A 20,042-nucleotide genomic window follows, 5' to 3' on the forward strand; every position below is an offset into this window, starting at 1 on the left:
TTACAGTTTACATGGGTCGGCGCTGATATGGAGAGAGTGATCAGAGGAGTTGTTGATATCACAAATTCCTTTTGCCAAGTCGTTCATGGCCCAACTGGTGGAGGAAATATTAGTGGAAATTGATTGTTATGCATGCCCAGTTTGGCCCAAAGCAAATCATGTTTTTCTTTAGAGTTAAACACAGACTCTTGAGCAAACTTAAAATTACCTTCACAGAGTTTTCTTCTCTGGGCTGGAAAGGTGTGTAGTGGTCTTATCCAGTGTGCTTTGCCCAAAGTTGCTGTGCCCAAAGAAGCTGATGTATGTGAGTTCCATATTTTCTCCAAAGGCTGCCGCAAGGAAATATGTTACATTACTATTGATGTGATTTGGATTTTAAGTCCTTTTTGTGAATATTGCACAACCACTGCACAATTTGTCCGTCTCAATTTAAGAGAGCCAGGACAGGAGTATAACAGGTCAAGGCTGAGAGGGGTGGGGATGTGTGTGTGAGAAAGAGAGAGGCAGAGGCTTGTACAGGCCTCTTTGCACAATGCTTTGCCAGAGCCGTTGCTATTAGCCACCCACTTGGATGAGCAATACATTCACACTAAAATTCCAACCTAAGTAAAAAGAAGCAATTGTTGTGATACTCTCAACTCCTACTCCAATGAATGTGACATCACATCAGTTATAATTGTTCATAACAATGGAATTTAAATGGCTATAATTCAAATTAGCTACATTCTATCTGTCAAAGGAAACAGATTTGTTTAACTTTAAAAGTGAGTAGGCTGGAAATAAAGGGAGACAGAGGTATAGAAAGATAGGACTTCAGGGAATGTAGGACGGGGAAGCATCATTAGGTGGCATACAGCGATCGTTAGAAGAGAAGCAGCAATTCTACCCAAAAAGAAATGACAAAACATGACGACGACAACTTGGTTCAGTTAAAGTAGTCAATGGAGAGTTAAAAAATCCCCAGGACACTAAGGGACAGACTTGCAAAAAGGGCCACAAGATTGTTATGATCACACGTCATCAAGACCTCTGTTCTGTCTTTCTTCAGAAAAGATCTCCAGCAATTTGGTGCCCGTTAACATGTAATGGCAACAATTCTTATTTTTTATTATAGCACCTAGGAGCCCCAGTCATGGACCAGGATCCTGTTATAGTAAGCAGTGTACAAACACAGGACAAAAAAATGATTCCTACCTCAAAGAGCTGACTGTGATGCTATTCTGATTATAAAGGAAGAGAGTTATACTTATTAAAATACCAACAACTCTTCCTGCAGCAGTGGGTTTCCTTGGAGGCTTCTTTTCCCAGTGACCCTGCTGCTTAGCTTGTGAAATATAATGAGCTGATCCAAGAGGTGGTGTGGCAGGAGGGTTGGGTACATTAACAGGGAGTTGAAAACATCCCATGTGCTTCCCAATTCCTCATTTTCTTTCAGAGTGATAGAAGTGCAGGGGGAAGCATTTTTTTCAGTCAGTGCAATTGAATCATTACTATTGCTACGCTTGGCGGGTTCCAACAATCTGGAAACTGTTTTTCTCCCTCTCCCATCAGGAACCTCCAAAAATAATCTTTCGGCACCTCTTCTTCCTCAGCCAGCAACCTGACTGCCTTTGCAGGGATTAGATGCTTCAGTCAACCTTTTGGCTGGTTCACGAAGTCAGAAGAGGAGAATAAAATGTTCCTTATGTGGAGCTGGCATAATGACGACTGCAATGCCTCTTGTAATAAAAGAGAGACATGGTGTAAACACAAAGGGGATTCTTTGTTTAGGAAGCAGGGCGCACACACAAGCAGTGTAGCTGCTGTGGACCGGGATATAGGTAGTCATACCTAGTGGTCAGTGCAGTGGTGATCAGACCTAGTGGTCAGAACAGGAGGCAGGAACTGGAAGTCAGAGATGGAGAAAGTCTCGGAAGTCAACCCACGGGTCAGAGCCAGAGCCAGAGTCAGGAGCCAGGAGTGGGGTATAACAGCAGGGATCTGGAGAAAGGCAGGTGGGCAGAAACAGGACAGGAAGGCAGGGCTCAGGAGTCAGGCCAGCCAGCAGAGGCGGATGTAACAGCCAGCCAAGAGTCACATAGTTGTTCGACAACTTCTTGTGCCTCCTTCTGGCTCAAAGACTGACTGTGGTTGCAAGTCTCCTCCAATTGTGAACTTTGTGGGCTGTGTCTATGGGGATTTTTATAGTCCACCAGCCCAGGCTCCCTGCTGGTATCAGCGAGCTGCCAGGCTGTGGTCTTAGGATTGCCCGGGGACCTGGGTTCGAGACCTACAATCCCTCACAGTAGGTCACTGGGTCTCTTGCTTGCATGTGATGCAGTGTCACCCTGCAGGGTCTACTGTGCCTCAATCCTAGTCTGAATAGTCATAGAAAGGACTACGGACTAGAGCAGTGAAACTTGTGTGCTCCTCCTACTGCCTTTGGCCCCTCTCCATCACAGTCAGATACGTGCATGGTGGATCCTCAGCCCAGTAAAATAAACAGTGTATTCAGAGGCTGCATTTGACATCTCCATGGGGATAGTCTTCCCTTCAAACAATAATAGAAAAGGGCACCAATGTAATGAGGAAGCTCAGGATTATGCAGACTCTTGTCTGCTAGGCAAGTCCTTCAGCAGCTGGGAGACATGACCCCATGCGGGAGGCTGGTACTATGGGCCAGCAAGTACTCCCAACTTCTCCAAAGAGTTTTCCTGTCTCAGTGGAACTCTTAGACAATCGTTGGTATCAGTTTCCCAACTCTCCCTCCACCCCTCAGCTGTGGTTGAGGATCCTCCTTATGCATAGAGGAGAACCTAAAGTACATCAACAGTGGGAACTGTGGGATCTTCAGCAGCTCTAGAAAGCAGAAAATAGATTTTTCTTTTAGGTCAGAAGAGCAGAATTTAGTGACATTTAGACAGGTCACTTAAGCAACTGGAGTCAAAGTTTGAGTGCTTCTTAGGCTCTGTGCTTCTCCCTTTAGTGTCCTGATTTTGTGGCTCAATAAAAGTCGCTTTTCTTGGCAATCACCTGTATGTGGAAAGCATGCAAACTAGAGCTTCAGTCCTGTCAGTTCCTTTGTCTTGGTTTCCCCAGTAGCTTGTTGTCCTATTGGGAATTTTATCCACACCATTCGTTTAAATGAAATCAGAACCTCAATTTCCTTTCCTTTGCCCTTGGTCAGTGTCAGCTAAGGAATGAGCCTAGCATTCTGTGGATGTCATTAGGATCCATAGTGTCAAAGAGCTCAGAGTACCGGATTCCCTGTTTCTCCTATAATCTGGCTGCAAGAAGGGCCAGGCTATTTCCCTTTTTGGTAATAATTAAATGCATCTGACTGCATACAAAGAAAGTGCATGTACCAGATGGTCTGCCATGCCCCATAGGCATTAAAGCTCATTCCTCTTACGTGGCTGACTTCTGGACAGAGAGTGAATCTGCCTCAGTGGAAGAAATCTGCTGAGCAGTCACATGTCACTGCGTTCCTACCTTCACACATCAGATGTCAGAGCCTCTGACAATGTAGGTTCCTGATTTCAGTAGTCCATGGGAACCTCTGGCTACTTGCTGATATCAGTTTCCCACCAGATACAGGGTAGTTCTAGACAAAGCTCCTTTTTCAGATTGTTGAGAGTTCCTGAACAGGAAGATGGATTTTGGTCATAACATTTACATTTCTTCAAGGAGCTCCAACAATCTGGAATTTTACCTTGTGTATGGTTCTTCTTTCAGATTATGGATCAGATGCTTTCAGATGTGCTAAGAAAGTTGTTCACTGGTTAATGAGGGTGGTTTGCCATGTAAGAAGGCCAAAAGTCTTCTGTCAGCTGGCTGGTTTAGCTACCTGATCCTACAAAAACAGGAGCAACCCAGTTTCCAGGTTGTTGAACCCCTTCTCAGAAATGTAATTTACAGTTAGAATTTCTTTCTGGGTCTCTCCTTCTACAGTTCCTGCTTTCAATATTTAATTATTACTTACTATCCCATAAAGCATAAAATAAGAAAGAAGATGATGAAAATAATAATGGAAAAAACCCTCACTATGTAGAAAATAGTGTTGAAGAATACTCCTTTTTCCTGACCTTCCATTAAGTTGGCTTCATATTCCAGTGTAGATCCATGCTGGAGAGGTAGCGATGACCTTCATCTCCACTTTGAGCTAGAGCTGTGATTCCCAGCTTGTGCAGATATCCTTGTGCTAGCGCTTATCAAGCTAAAAATAGTAGTGTAGCCATGGTAGCATGGGCAACATGAGCAGTGGCATTGACTAGCCACTGCGAGCACATATGCAGGGGGTCTGGGCAGATGTGTACTTGTGACAGCTAGCCCAGGCCTCTGCTTACTGCTGCTACACTACTATTTTTAGCACACTAGCTCACTGAGTGCTAGTATGAGTATGTCTGTACAAGCTGGGAATCACACCTTTTAGTTCCAAATATAGATGTCACTTTGGTGTTACAAAATTGGGGAAAACCAGTTATTTGCCTGTAATATGCTGAATCCCTCCCCTAGCTGGCGAATAGGGGCACTCATCTCATATTGCTGAAGTAGATGGAATTTTAATCATTTCATTTGCAATTATAATTGCTGACTTTTTGTAATCTTCCTGTGCTTCATTCTCAGTGACATTCTATTTTCTATTATTACCTTCAAGTGCATCTTAAAATTCAGGTCACTCCCCATTTTCAATTTGGTAATTTAAAAATTGAAATAAAGTAAAATTCCTGGTTTTTAAAGCGTCACTTTGATAAATAGTAAGAAACTAGCTAATTATCATTTAACCGTGCATGTGCTTAAGACATTATCATTTGGACAGAAGAGACTGTGCGTTCTGTTTCTCACAGTTGCTTTCATATTTTCAACGTTCAGAAATACAGTTTTATGTGAAGCAGCATCACCACCTGCCATTAATATTAGAACAAATAAGTACTAACTCCTGCAGCCTACCTAATTTAACTGTGATTTTTCAGTTGTTTTTTTCTCATTCCCTAGACATAAACATTTAAGACAGAGCTTGATTGTGAATATATAGACCTTAAACACAATCTCACTGTAGGTTTTAGTTTGAAAAAACCAAACATTTGAAAGTCAGAAATTTAAGAATTAATTTTGCTATGTCCCATACTCAGCTAACTGTCAACCAGGCATGTAGTGTAGATACTGTTCTTTAAGTATTTCTAGTAAATTTTTTAGGCTAATTATAGGTTTCTACAGCGCTCCAAATATAAAAATCATATCTGCATGTTAAGTGTTGTTGTTTTTAATACAAAATGAAAAATTAATATAATAGGTAATATATTGTATGCACTAACTCCTCTCTATCCTTTTTATAGACAAGGGAAAGTCATAGCCCCTGTAGTCTGCTTTAGATATGGAGATACTCTAGTGTCTATAGCCAGTATTAGTAGTGGATGGGGACCAGATACAATATTGTACTGGTGCTATGTGGATACTGGAATCTTGGATCTACATTGAAGAATGAGTAATAAATCACTGAGTCAAATTAGCTACTGTGCTTCACTGCCAATTTCATTGAAACAATATTCCTGCTATACATAGTCATTTTTACAGCATTTGTAGCCGGAGTATACAAGAGCGACAGGGATCTGTGGCTTGTAGTGAAATGGTGGATTGGAGAGCTTTTTGTGGTTTGTATGTGGAGGTATTATTTTTTCTATTAATTTTTTGGTGACTCAATAAAGAATTATGAGATTTGGCATGGTGATTCTCTAATCAGTCTGTGGATATGCAGGCAGAAATAATCTGCACATTGATTAGTTTTGGGGAGCGGTTAAACAGAAGAAAAAATGGATCTATTTGGTTTTGATGGTTCCACTATGCTCAAACATTTTATGGAATGTGTGTTTATATCAGTGTTTTGCCAAAAGGATAATTTCCCCACAACATTATCATACTGTGACCACAGCTGATCAACTTTTAAATGAATTTTAACAGAAGAAAATGGAAAACAAAACAATTTTTTCTTTTTAAATCTGGGCACAACTGGCATTTTATTCATTGAAAATATTTTGGTACTTATAGAAATAATTACATACCATAAATATATTCACATTATACTAAACTATGTCTCTTTCCTTTATCAGGTGGGGAAAGAAGAGACATTATTTGTAAATACCAGTAAGGCCTCCAGTCTGCAGGACCCTAATGTAAGGTCTGTTACTTCTTGTTTGTAGGGAAAACATCAAATAAATTAATTACATAGTACAACATTTTCAAAATGCTGCTTACTATATGCCTGCCAAAATCCATATGTACATATCTGAATTACTATGTGAAGTCTGACAAGCAGCAACCTGGGGTACAGTGTATTTTCAGGGAGCATGTATCTGTGTGTCTAAATATATACGGTGTTCAAAAATCTCAGCTTCAAAATTCAGGCAAGAGAAAGACTTGTGTAGGCAATTTGTTTTGCAAAGAGCAAAATAAATAGCATTTTGGGTAGAAAAGATATATAAGAATCAGAACTGTTAAGTAGAGTTTGTGAAAACTCAGAGTACTTTTAAAATATTATCTGTTTCCTGTATTTTGAATCTGATTTCCACTCTGATGTCTCTTGTCAAACTACACTGCTGTCTCTAGATGAATAAAATCTTCAGCTGCTGCTGCCACTGTTACTGTAATATTTTTATTATTGTAGTAGCACCTGGAAATCTCAGACATAGACCAGGACTCCAGCATACTAGGTATTGCACAAACACAGAACTTGTTCACTGTTCCTGTTTCTCTGTGTTTCCTGGAATTATTTTAACAGTGGAAAATGGAGCATTTGGTTTCGTGCACAGAAAATGTGTTTCTTTAAATTTCTTGGTCTGGAGGAAGGGCTGCTTTGGATTGCATTTTTGTTGCACTGGAAGCTGATTGTTCTTACAGACATTTTCCTTTTGCAGGTAGCCATTTAAGAGGGCATCAATATATTTTAATGTTTTGTTTGAATCCTAGAGAATACATTCTTTTAACTGTTTTTTTTTTTGTTTTGTTTTTTGTTTTTTGGGGTTTTTTTAAATATAGAGGACTTCAGTGCATGGTATATTTGGAAGCATGCTACCTTGAAATGAATAGTAGTAACATCATTTTATTCATCATCTGTGTCAGAAGGGTCGTTCTCAGAGCACAGTTTCAGAAAGGAATAAATTGATGTAGTGTGTGGTAGTCAAGCAGGCTATCAAACAGCTAATTATGGTAGCTTGTTGGTCACTGCATTACAGGGGTATCTAACCTTTTCATCCTGAGGAATGAACATATTATTTCAAAAAGCTCATGGGTTCCCAGTCAATAGTTCTATTTCCCTAGACTCAGGCAGAACTAGTTGAGCACCTGTTCTGCTCTCTTGGGCTCTCACAGGCTGGCAAAGTTGCAGGTGATGAAGCAAGCCGAGGTACTCTTTTCTCTCTCTCCTCTTCGCTCGCATGTGATACAACAGGATGCTCACAGGAGGAACTGTGGAGTAGCTACAAAAATAAATGTTTGTCAGCACTCTGTGTTCCTTTCCTCTGAACATCCAAAACAGCCTTGGTCAGGACCCACTGGGCTTTGCCATGCAGTGACTGAGTAAGAGTAAACATGGAAACCCAAAATGCCATTTTAAGTCCCTTTTAAGAGTAGAACTACACCTTAATGAGTACTCAAAGGCGAGTCACCTCAGTTACATAGTTATGACCATTAAAATTCTCTAAATCAATGACTACACTACAGACCAAATATCATATAAGTAATTTCCAAATAGCCAAAGGCTTGGCATAAACATAAAACTAAAAATAACATCAAAACATAATTTAAAGGTAACCTGCCAATGGGAAAAAATGGGGGTGGAGCGGTGCTTTCTATTTTATTTTTACCTGTATTTTAATATCATTTCATTTCATTGCTTCTTTCTGATGTATGGCCTGAAAGGTTTTTGTTCTGTTTTGTTTTTAAGTACTGAGAGTCTCTTTTTCTCCTGTTTATTATGTTTTCAGCATGGTTCAGCTGGTCAAACTGACTTAGAACCTGGTTTAAATCATACTAAAGATAAGTCATTAAATTCTGTTCTGAGGCCTATCTAGTGGGTATTCATTCTGGAAATTTCTGTATTGTAGTTCAGAAAAATATGATATTTTTTGTTACATAAAAAACAAACTATATACATGTTTATGAAAACTCTTTATGAAATACATGTGTTTTGCAAACTCCTTGAGAATAGGATTCCTTAGTAAGAGATTACCATTATTTACTGTACGTTATTGATCCTGGGCTTTCTTTTCCTGCTTTCTCTAATGTTGCTAGAGAGGGAACTGATTAATCAGCACTTTGTAGGTGTCCATGTTGATTTTTATTACATCTGCTTCCCCTTTATTGATCAAGAGATGTTGCAGACATGCTTGTGGGATAGGGTGACCAGATAGCAAGTGTGAAAAACCAGTACAGGAGTGCAGGGATTAATAGGCTTCTATGCAAGACAAAGTCCCAAATAATCAGGACTGTCCCTATAAAATCAGGATATCTGGTCATCCTACTGGGGGCTCTGGCAGGGTAGATGTTTTTGTTTTTCTGTGGTTCTATTTTTCCCTTACTGGGAAGTCAGCGGGGGGGTGGTGTGGGGTAATTGTTCATCCACTCAAAGGACCCTCTTATGTAACACTGAGAAGAATTCCACTCAGGCAACATACGTATGATGCTATTAAGAGACACAGTGAGAGAGTTTGGGCTACAGTGCCATTTGTATGCTCAAGACATTCAACTCCGCATTTCATTTTCACCAGATCCAGATGGTGCAGCTTTCTTGTTTACCTACCCAAGATATTGACCCAGATGAGAATGAGTTATGCTTGGTCTACACTTACCTCCGCAATTTGGTGGCAGTCAACAGGAGTTATGCAAAATACACAAAGAACTTGCATAACTCCTATCGACTGCTGAGCTTCTCTTCTGCATGCCATCTTCACTGCACTGCGCCGATGGGAACAGTGTTCCCATCGATGCGGCGCTACGCCACTTGCGGGGGTGGATTAATAACATCGATTTCTGGATCGACTGAGTGGATCTTCACTGACCGCTCAGTTCATCCAGATAAGTCGATCTGACGGTGGCGACTTTGCTGCTGTCAGTGTAGACATAGCCTTGATTGATGCTCTGCCTGGATAGAACAGAGGTGATGTTGCTTAGTGGGATGAATCCACTAAAAAAAAATTACATGGGTTGTGACTGTGTTCACTATATTGGTAGTGTGTAGGTATAAATAGCAAATAACAGAAGTAACCAAAACAAAAGACCTGGTAGTAATGAGGGATTTTAATTACAGATATCTGTTGGAAAAGTAATATGGCAAAACACAGAATTTCCAGTAAATTATTGGAATGTATTGGGGACAACTTCAAGAAGTAGAGGAAATAACCGGGTGGACAACCATTTTAGACTTAATTCTGACCAACAGGAAGGAATTGATTGCAAATCTGAAGGTGGAAGGCAATTTCAGAGAAAGTGATCCTGAAATGATAGACTTCATGATTCTAAGAATAGGAAAGAGTAAGAGCAGCAGAATAAGGACAATGGACTTCAAAAAAGCAGACTTTTAACAAACATAGAGAACTGGTAGGTAAGCTTCAATGGGAAGAAAATATAAGAGAAAATGGAGTTCAGGAGAACTGGTAGTTTCTCAAGGAGACAATAATAAATGCATAATTGCCAACTATTCTGATGCAAAGGAAATATTGGAAGAATAGTAAGAGTCTAATATGGGTCTATGATTCTTTAATGACCTGAAAATCAAAAAGGAATCCTGCAAAAAGTGAAAATGTGGACAAATTGCTAAGGAGAAGTACAAAATAATAACACAAACATGTAGGGACAAAATCAGTAATGCTGAGACAAAAAAGAAGTTACACTCAGCAAGGGAAAGAAAAGGCAATAAGAAGAGCTTCTATTAATACATTAGGATCAAGATAACAGTAAAGGAATGTGTAAGTCCTCCGCTTAGCGGAAAAGAAGAGCTAATAACAGATGACATCAAGAAGGTTGAGGTGTTTAATGTTTATTTCACTTCAGTCTTCACTAAAAAGGTTAATGGTGACCAGATACTCAACACAATTAATATTAACGACAATTGGGAAAGAATGCAAACCAAAATAGGGAAAGAACACGTTAAAGAATATTTAGACAAGATAGATATATTCAACTCATCAAGACCTGTTGAAATTCATCCTAGAGTACTTAAGGAACAAGCTGAACCAATCTCAGAATTGTTAATAATTACCTTTGAGATTTCACAGAAGACAGGTGAGGTTCCAGAAGGCTGAAGAAGAAGAGCAAACATAATATGTATCTTTAAAAAGGGGAACAAAGAGGACCTGGGGAATTACAGATGAGCCAGTCTAACTTCATTACCTGGAAAGATATTGGAACAAATTACTAAATTGAAGTAGTTCCATTATTTTTTGTAAGTACCTAGAGGATAATAAGGTTATAAGGAATAGCCAGCTTGGATTTGTCAGGGACAAATCATGCCAACCTATATAATTTCATTCTTTGACAGGATTACTGTCTTAGTGGATGGAGGGGAATTAGTAATAATATATCTTGATTTTTTAAGGCTTGTCACACAGTCACACCTTACAGTCTCAGAAGCAAACTAGGGAAATATGCTCTAGATGAAATTACTATCAGGTGGGAGCACAACTGGTTGAAAGACTATACTCAAAAAGTAGTTTATTAATGGGAGGGCATATCTAGTGGGATCCCACAGGGATCAGTCTTTGGTCCTGTACTTTTGAATATTTTCATTCATGACTTGGATAATGGAGTGGAGAGTATTCTTATAAAATTTATGGATAATACAAACTTGGGAGGGGTTGCAGGCACTCTGGAGGAGAGGATTATAATTCAAAATGAGTTTGACTAATTAGAGAATTGGTCTGAAATTAACAAAAATGAAACTCAGTAAAGTGCAAAATAATTCAGTTAGAAGGGAAAAGTCAAATGTATAACTACAAAATGTGGAAGAACTGGCTAGATGTAGTGGTAATGAAAAGGATTTGGTGGTTATAGTGCATCACAAGTTGAACATAAGCCAACAATGTTATGCAGTTGCAAAAAAGGCTAAAATTCTGGGGTGTATTTACAGGAATGTCATATGTAAGACAAGGGAGGTAATTGTTCTGCTCTATTGGGCACTGGTGAGGCATCAGCTTTAGTAATCTGTTCAACTCTAAGTGCCACATTTTGAGAGAGATGTGGAAAAATTGGAGACAGTCTAGGGGAGAGCAATAAAAATTTATAAACCAGGTGGAAAAAACTGGGCATGTTAAGTCTGAAGAACAGAAGACTGAGCAGGGACCTGGTAACAGTCTTCAAATATGTTAAGGGCTGTTATATAGAGGATGGTGATCAATTATTTTCCATGTCCACTGAAGGTAGGACAAGAAGAAATGGGCTTAATCTACAGCAAGGGAGATTTAGATTAAATATTAGGAAAAACTTTCTAACTTTAAGTTAAATTCTGGAATAGATTTCCAAGGGAGGTTATGGAATCCCCATCATAGAATTCCTTTTATCAGAAACCTATCAGGGATGGTCTAGCTTTATTTGGTCCTCCCTCAGGTCAAGGGCCTGGATTTGATGACCTCTCGAGGTCCCTTCCAGCCCTACATTTCTGTGGTTCTGTGTCTACTCTGTACCGGAGAGACCTGCAGTCTTTGGATGCCTTAAGAATTCTAATTTCACTTGGGATTATGTCAGTAGTATTTTTTCCATTTGTGATCTGCAAAGGGGTTATAGTCTCTCCTTGATGATGAAAACTTCATCCGAGTCTAACGTGCCATTGTTATTTTCAGGCCTTTATTTAGGCTTCTCTTGAGGACTACTCAAAAACTTTAGCTAGTACAGACATGGTAGCCTACTTGCTTAGTAGAAATGGGTTAGTGTGAGCACATTACACCTTTGCTTCATGCTGTTTGTTGCCCGGCCATTTGCTTGTAGATTTAGTCAAAGGTGTAAGTTTTGGCCTATAAAATGCTATATGACCAAGTAACCCCCTGGCTAAGTAACAGAGTGCCTCCTTCACTAAGCACCATCACGATCCATGAGAACAGATTAAGTACTCTTATTGTCAGTCCTTAGATTTAAACTCTTAAATATTCAAATTAAGGCTTTCTTACTAGACAGTCCTCAGGATGGAACTCATTCCCTTTGGGGTTCAGCAGAGCTTTAGTAAACTGGCTTTCAGAGTGCAGTACAGGGCTCCTCTTTTTTGATCAATCCTTTATTTGACCTTGAGCTAAGACTGTGGAGTCCTTTTTTCCTTTCTGATAGGTTGTGATAAAAGATGGTGTAGGGGATCTCAAATTTTCCCATGGCATGGACCATATCTGAATGGATTGTCTCGTGGAACACCTCCCCATTCATTCATAGTTGTATGGACCATTTCCTCTCCCTGTGTCTCAATCACCAAAAAATGATTTGGTGACATTTTCAAGAAAGCAAACAAAAAAGTGAGAATTCATTTAAAATTAAAACCAGTATTTGCCAAAACTGTTTTGCAATAGTCACTCACTTCTAACTGACATCCCCTTTTGGTGCCTCAGTTTTCCCATCTGTAAAATGGGGGAAATGATACCAACCTCCTTTGAGATCTACTTCTGAAAAATTCTAGGTAAGAGGCAGGTTATTATTACTCAAGATAGTAATATCAGGGTATAGCAAGGCGCTGTGACCTTCCTCGAAGCCTGGGCCAGAGGAAGGGTCACGATGCGCTGGATGGACCGTGCCACCGGCCTACACAGGGACAGTGACCTCACATATCTGATTTCTGATTGATGACTGTAGCAGATATTAGCAAAATGCCCTGATTTTCCAACCCCATGTATTTTTTGTAGGGCATTTATTACAGCTGAATGTGTGCACCACAGATCCTTAACTTAAATTAAAGAAGTATAGATTGGATGAATGGATTATAAAATGGATAGAGAGCTGGCTAGGTCATCGGGCTCAACGGGTAGTGATCAATAGCTCCATGTCTAGCTGGCAACCAGTCACAAACAGAGTGCCCCCCTGGGGCCGGTTTTGTTCAACATCTTCATTAATGATCTGAAGGATGAGGTAGATTACACCCTTAGCAAGTTTGCAGATAACACTAAGCTAGGGGGAGTGGTAGATACCCTGGAAGGTAGGGATAGGATACAGAGACCTAGACAAATTGGAAGATTGGGCCAAAAGAAATGTGATGAGGTTCAACAAGGACAAGTGCAGAGTCCTCCACTTAGGACGGAAGAATCCCATGCACAGCTACAGACTGGGGACCGATGAGCTAGGCAGCAGTTCTGCAGAAATGGACCTGGGGGTTACAGTGGATAAGAAGCTGGATATGAGTCAGCAGTGTGCCCTGGTTGCCAAGAAGGTTAATAGCATATTGGGCTGCATTAGTAGGAGCATTGCCAGCAGATCAAGGGAAGTGATTATTCCCCTCTATTCGTCATTGGTGAGGCCACATTTGGAGTATTGTGTCCAGTTTTGGGCCCCACACTACAAAAAGGATGTGGACAAGTTGGAGAGAGTCCAGCGAAGGGCAACAAAAATGATTAGGGGGCTGGAGCACAAGACTTATGAGGAGAGGCTGCGGGAACTAGGCAGAAGAGAAGAATGAGGGGGGATTTTATAGCAGCCTTTAACTACCTGAAAGGGGGTTCCAGGGAGGATGGAGCTAGGATGTTCTCAATGGTAATAGATGACAGAACAAGGAGCAACAGTCTCAAGTTGCAGTGGGGGAGATCTAGGTTGGATATTAGGAAAAAGTTTTTCACTAGGAGGGTGGTGAAGCACTGGAATGGGTTACCTAGGGAGGTGGTGGAATCTCCATCTTTAGAGGTTTTTAAGCTGCGGCTTGACAAAGCCCAGGCTGGGATGATTTAGCTGAGGTTAATCCTGCTTTGAGCAGGGGGTTGGACTAGATGACCTCCTGAGTTCCCTTCCAACACTAATATTCTATTATTCTAACTGAAACATGACAACCATTGCATAAAAAAAGGTGCTTACTATGGTTTACCACCATCTTGTCTGCAACTCCTATGCTAGTCTGGAGAGGTTGCACTGCTAATGAATTAACTACTTGTACATGGCCTATAGTCCCCTGAGCAATTATTTTAGCATCTGCCATAGCAGATTCAATTTGACTAACAGTTGCTATAACTCTATGTAGAGTTAGTTCTGGCTCAAGTAGTAATCACTCATGTATGCATGGGTATGGCTGTTTTTGCCACAAACCGAATTCCAATCATCTCTTTGTACATATCCCCATAATGGCATGTAAGCACATGTTCCTGTAAAGTAGCAACATATCAGTCAGTGGATTCACCCATTTTTCTGTATACTTGGTAAAATGTGGATCTTTTGATTTTCACATTCATTTTAGCCCTGAAAAAATTATATAGAGCTGAAACTGCAGTATCTGTAGCAATTCTTGGGACAAAGAAGCATATGCATTACACTTTAGTGTTCAGGATGCAGACATGGTTAACTGCAAGGCTAAGTTCTGGACATCTCTGTTACCAACAATCCTACAGTTCTCAACATGGATTAAATTGTGAGGGAAGGAGAGGAGATGGGGGAGTGCAGTTCTCCCTCTGTTAATAGCAGAGATAGGACTCCCATTCTTCTCCCCAGCTTTGGAGAGCACTGTGATGTCCCCACAGCTCCCCCTTTTTCTGGGTTGCTGCACTTGGAATCTTCCATCTTGTTTCAATCTATTTTAACCACTGATTCTCAGTCGTGTAAACCCCGTATAGAAAAGGCTTAGTAGAACAGGTTAGAATTGCAAGAGCAGGTGACATAGGAGAGTAGCAATCTTTGTTGCTAGGAGCTTCTAACCAGGAAAAAGAGATTGTACTCCACACACATACACATTAATATATTAACTCAAATATGCTGTAGCTCAATCTTTATCTTTCAAGGTAAATTCAAAACAGCATGCTAGCTCACGTGTGTCACAGACAAATGTGCAGATGACTGATAGATGAATGCACATTGCTAACAGACTCCAAATCCTGGTATGATCTCGTCAGTTCCACAGATTACGCACGATTTAAGATTTTACTATTACTGCAACGTATGGTGTGGTATTGAAGTGAACTAAAAGAAAAAGAAGGAATGCACAGCTCATCCCATCCTTAGCTGGAGGATAAACATCTAGAAGATGTTAAAACACTTGTGTGTCTTATAGGAGGATTTTAAGGTTCCAAATGGTTTATAAAAATCATTGCTATCATGTGGGGGAAAAGAGTCCCATTAACTACATTTGGTCATTACACTTACCATATACAGTTCAATCAAGGGTAAGTATTGCTGGCTGGTGATTGTCATCTTCAGTAGTTTGACATGCTGAATGAGTACCTGTAGCAAAATACGGTTGTTTTACGTTTGCAATTCTGAAACCTTTTTACAATTGTTTTTGGACAATATTTTTGTGAAAATGGTTTTATTCCTTTAAAAAAAAAAAAAAAAAGCATTGGAATAGATTTGCATGTTACTCCTGCAAATTTGGGACTCGTTTGGTTGGGGCACATTGCATGGTATAAGTTAGAGTTCTCCAATTTGCTGAATTTACTCCATGTGGTCAGGCAGGAGAGTTGAGAGAGCCATTTTGGCTAATTTTCCCAAAAAGAGATGATATGTTTTCTGTGCTCTCTCTTAGTCATTCAGAAAAATTGTTGATGACAGTAGCACTAAGGTACATCTTTTCTTCAGAGAGGACTACAGGTATCTGTCACCTGTCCCCCCTCCAAGACCCCCCAAGACACCCAAAGGATTTTAAAGTATGCAATGGTTCTGCTTCCCTTTTTTGTGTGTCATTTACTAAGGTTTTAAAAAAGCAAACACAAAACAGAAATTCCATTGTGTGGCATCATTTTGACACCCACGTGCTTCAGCAACAGGGCTGCAAATTTTAGGTCCACTGCACAGACCTCTGGCTCTTACGCTAATAGAGTAACTGATAGCAGCAGTCTTTTGTCCTCCTCTGTGTAGACCAGTACTATTGGAGGATGAGATGGTAGGTTCACATGTGGTTTTCACACATAATTGCTCACATTAGTGGAATGGGGAGATTCAGGAATCTTGGGGTGGTCCATTCCAGGTTCTGGCAGGGGTGTGCGCTAGAGTTCATACACTCTTCTTCCCTATTCCCTCCCAGCTTTCCCTCTTCTTCACCTGTCACCTCCAGCCTGATATCCAATCCTATTTCTCTCTTGTTCCCCCAAATCCTCATGCCAGTCACCCAGTCCTAGTCTTCTCACCTAGCCAATCCCCATTGCCAACCACTGGCTTCTCATCACCAGTCCAGTCTCCTTGCCCAACATGTCTGAGGCTTCCCCTTGGGCAATCCCACCCAAGTCCCCGTCTTCCCTCCATCCAGGCCCCTCACCCCGTCTTTCCAACCCAACCTTCTCATCCAATTGCCAGTCTCTCCTCCCTCTGCCAGTCTCAATCTATTTGTTGAAACTTTCCCAAACAATTCTCCTGGAGGCAGGGGCATGCGCAGGAATAAAACCCCTTTTGGACCCCAGAGGAGCTCACTGTCCCCCGGCGGCTCCACTAGGGATCCTGTGTTCCCCACCTCACCACGGAGTACTCCGTGCTCCCACCACCACCAGGGACTCAGTCTCCCCGCTCCATTGACCCCTTTCTTGCCTGCCCCACCCCCAGAGGTTCTGCCTTGCTGCTATTCATTAGGAGGATTGGCACTCCCTATAGTCTCAGCTGCTGATTGGTGGAGGTGGAGAAGGGGGCGGGGTGTATGAGCTCCAACTCTGGCTCCTAGAGGAGGGGATCTGGCTGCCCAGTGCTTCAGCTAAGAGCTCTGTCAGCTTCTGGCCCGGCCCAGCCAAAGGAGCTGGTTCTCCCCTGTGGTCCTGGAGCTGGAGCAGTTCCAAGCCACAGCCAATTATTAAAGGGACCCGTGCCCTTCTTTTTTGTGCACGCTGCTGCCTTGAGGCAGGCAGGCAGCATGGGACATCTCAGCACCAAATGATTAAAAGTTGTTAAGTTATGAGCAACAAAAAACAGGGTGGAAAAGTTTGCTACCCAGCTCTAACTTTAATGTACTTTTACTTTTTGGTGCTGTTGGAGCAATTTTGTTATTTACGGTTCTAATTATTTCACTAAATGTTTTCAAAAGACTGGATGTAGATAACACTAATATACTTTTCATCACCTGCCAAGCTTTAGTCTTCGTTTCATGGTTAGCTCTCTGCTGTTAGAGACACATGATTATTTAGATGCACTTCAATTAACCAGGTGTACTTTTTTCCTTTTTTATTGATACATTTTGAAAAATCACAATCAAAATTAATATTGACAAAGTAAGTTTCATATCAATTCTAGTTAAACGCAAAGTAATAGTCACATACATAAACATAAGTGCTTTCATTTCTGGTGTAAGTCAATGAAATATAAATAAGGATCAATCGTCTAATCAATTGTTTTCATTGCAGATTAGCTATTTTTATTTCTGTCATTACTATCACTTTGTATTCTCTCTCATGTGGTGTGTTTATTGACTGAACTCTTTATTTTCCTGGTAATATACTTTTGGATTTTTATCAATAGTCTGGTATGTTCAACAGGCCAAATGGTCCAGCATTTGTCTGCTAAATTCTTTCTTTTAAGACCAACTGTTGCAACACCTTTGTTGAGCGTTGTTATCCAAATTTATCTCATCTGTGTTAAGATTGCAAATAAGAATATTCTTCTTGTGTGGGTGAAGCTACAGTCACCATCTGGTGCTGTGCATATTCATTTATTATATTTCCTTTGTAAATCTTACAATACAAAACCAATTAAAACTATTACATTAGGGCTAATTACATTAGAAGCTGTATATCATGTAACTCAAGATTAAATGGTATATCTCAGTGCTGGCAGATGTTAGTCACCAGAGAAGAGGGGAAGATAAGTTATATCAAGTTGTGCAGGGGTCACATTGTATGGAAAAAAGTACTCTTACAAGGTCCATCCACACACAAACCTCTGCTCATGTGGGTTATCAAAATGAGATGCCATTCATGGATTGTGTAGAATGTTTAAAGTGCATCTGAGTGCCACTGGCTCTTCAAGCTTGACTCCCCTTTTGTGGGACTTGAATATGCCCATGGGCTCCACTGGGCTTTTTGGGCCTGGCTACTTCTTAACTAGGGAAATATAAATAAGAGGTGGTATCTCCCAGTGGCACCAAAATCACAGTAAGTTATTCATGGTAAGTTCTGCAGATCTGTGATCCTTCCTCTCCTTCATTATATATGAGGACTGTAACAGTTAACAATATTGACATTTCCATTACCACTTGGCATCTGAGCTACATCTCCACTGAGATGGGTGGTGAAGTGTACACTTCTGAGCTGTTGTTGTAAGCTCTTTGCAAACACACACAGACATCTCTTCATCTGTTCCACTCATTTCTGAGCATTTCTTTGCAATCATAACAGCTACAGACATATTTGAAAGAAAGAAAAAGAAAGAAACCTGTGGTTCTGGAGAGCAGAACAGTCTCTTCAGAAAGGTGCCAGTCTGCTGTACTGCTGAGTGTACCAGCTGGTTTTGAACCCTGATGTTGCGTACACTGAATCCTATTTAAGAACTTTCATTGATAGAGGTGACTACCTGGAGCTTTGAAATTTCTCTTGGACACTGCATTTAATAGTAGCCTTCCAAGGGGAGTAGAGGGGACAAAAAAGCCTAACTTCCTTCAAGACTGATCTTGATAAGTTTATGGAAGGGGTGGTATGATGAGACTGCCTACAATGGCATATAGTCAATCTGAGGCTGCTAGTGGCAAATATCTCCAACAGTTGGTGAAGGGCCACTAGAATGGGGAAGGCTCTGAGTTACTACAGATAATTTTTTCCCAGGTGTATGGCTGCTAGGTCTTGCCCATATGCTCAGGGTCTAGCTCAGGGGTGGGGAACCTCCGGCCCGCGAAAGAACTTGATCCGGCCCGTGGGCGGGCGGGAAGTGTGCGCCGCCGAAACCCTGCCACCGAAACCCTGCTGCCGTCTGCCCATTTTCGGCGGCGGGGGGAGTCCGGAGGCGGTTACTGCCCCACGGAACCCTGTGGACACTGTAAAACTGCGCCGCCGAAAAGGCGGAAACAGCGGCGGCATTCGGGCGGCAGGTACCGCCCCACACGTAACTGTGCCGCCGCCGAATCCCCCCCCTGCCGCCGAATCCCCGCCCGCCGCCAGGGCCACCATCAGGCCCTTGGCAACAAAAAGGTTCCCCACCCCTGGTCTAGCTGATGGCCATATTTGGGGTCAGGAAGGAATTTCCCCCGAGGTCAGATTGGCAGAGACCCTGTGGGGATTTCACTTTCCTCTGCAGCATGGGGATGGGTCACTTGCAGGTTTAAACTAGTGTAATTGGTGAATTCTCTGTAACTTGAAGTCTTTACATTAAATTAAATACTTCCAATACAGCCAGAGGTTAGGGGTCTATTACAGGAGTGGATGGCCTGCGTTGTGCAGGTCAGACTAGATGATTGTGATGATCCCTTCTGGCCTTAAAATCTATGAGGTTTGGGTCTATGTGCATCTCTTAGCAGAACCAGTAACTGAGTCCAGATGTCCTAAATCTCAGTCCAGGTCACAAGTGGAGCTTGAGGTTTTTTTCCATTACAAATTTCAACATTTCCGGGCTGTATTCATTTCATAACATTCAAATTAGACCCTTTTTTCATGCTTTTCAAAAACAAGGTTTGGGGGAGGAAGCATTCCAATAACTATTTGGTTAAAATTTCAATAAAAATATATCATGAAAATATTTGTGAATAACTAAAAATGTTGGCAAAAAATTGGTTTTGAAAAAAGGCCATTTTTAATAGGAAAAAACCCCAAAGCAAAACAAAAACCTTTTTTGTTTGAAAAATTTTCAACCATCTCTAGAAAAAGTGTAATGTGTAGCTAAATATCAGCCATCAATATAGTCCAGATTCAGCAAGGTAGATTCATTGGTTGATAGTTTTAAGGCCAGAAGCCCTATGATCATCTTCTCTGACCTTGTGCATAATGCAAGCCCCAGAACATCAC

The 20,042-nt window shown here is 41.0% G+C and overlaps 1 protein-coding gene across 1 annotated transcript in view; it reads left to right on the forward strand.

The window, feature by feature from the left end:
• The window catches only part of EPB41L4B (erythrocyte membrane protein band 4.1 like 4B), a 248,903-nt gene that overhangs the window by 180,645 nt on the left and 48,216 nt on the right, over nt 1–20,042 (forward strand). Inside the window, exon 19 of the mRNA XM_067569955.1 lies at nt 6,087–6,154. Coding sequence (XP_067426056.1) covers nt 6,087–6,154 — 68 coding nt within the window. The remainder of the gene's footprint in view (nt 1–6,086; nt 6,155–20,042) is intronic.

This window comes from Emydura macquarii, unplaced genomic scaffold (assembly GCF_026122565.2).
Source record: "Emydura macquarii macquarii isolate MOO-44397 ecotype Brisbane River unplaced genomic scaffold, CSIRO-AGI_Emac_v2 contig_2975, whole genome shotgun sequence".
NCBI lineage: Eukaryota > Metazoa > Chordata > Testudines > Chelidae > Emydura > Emydura macquarii.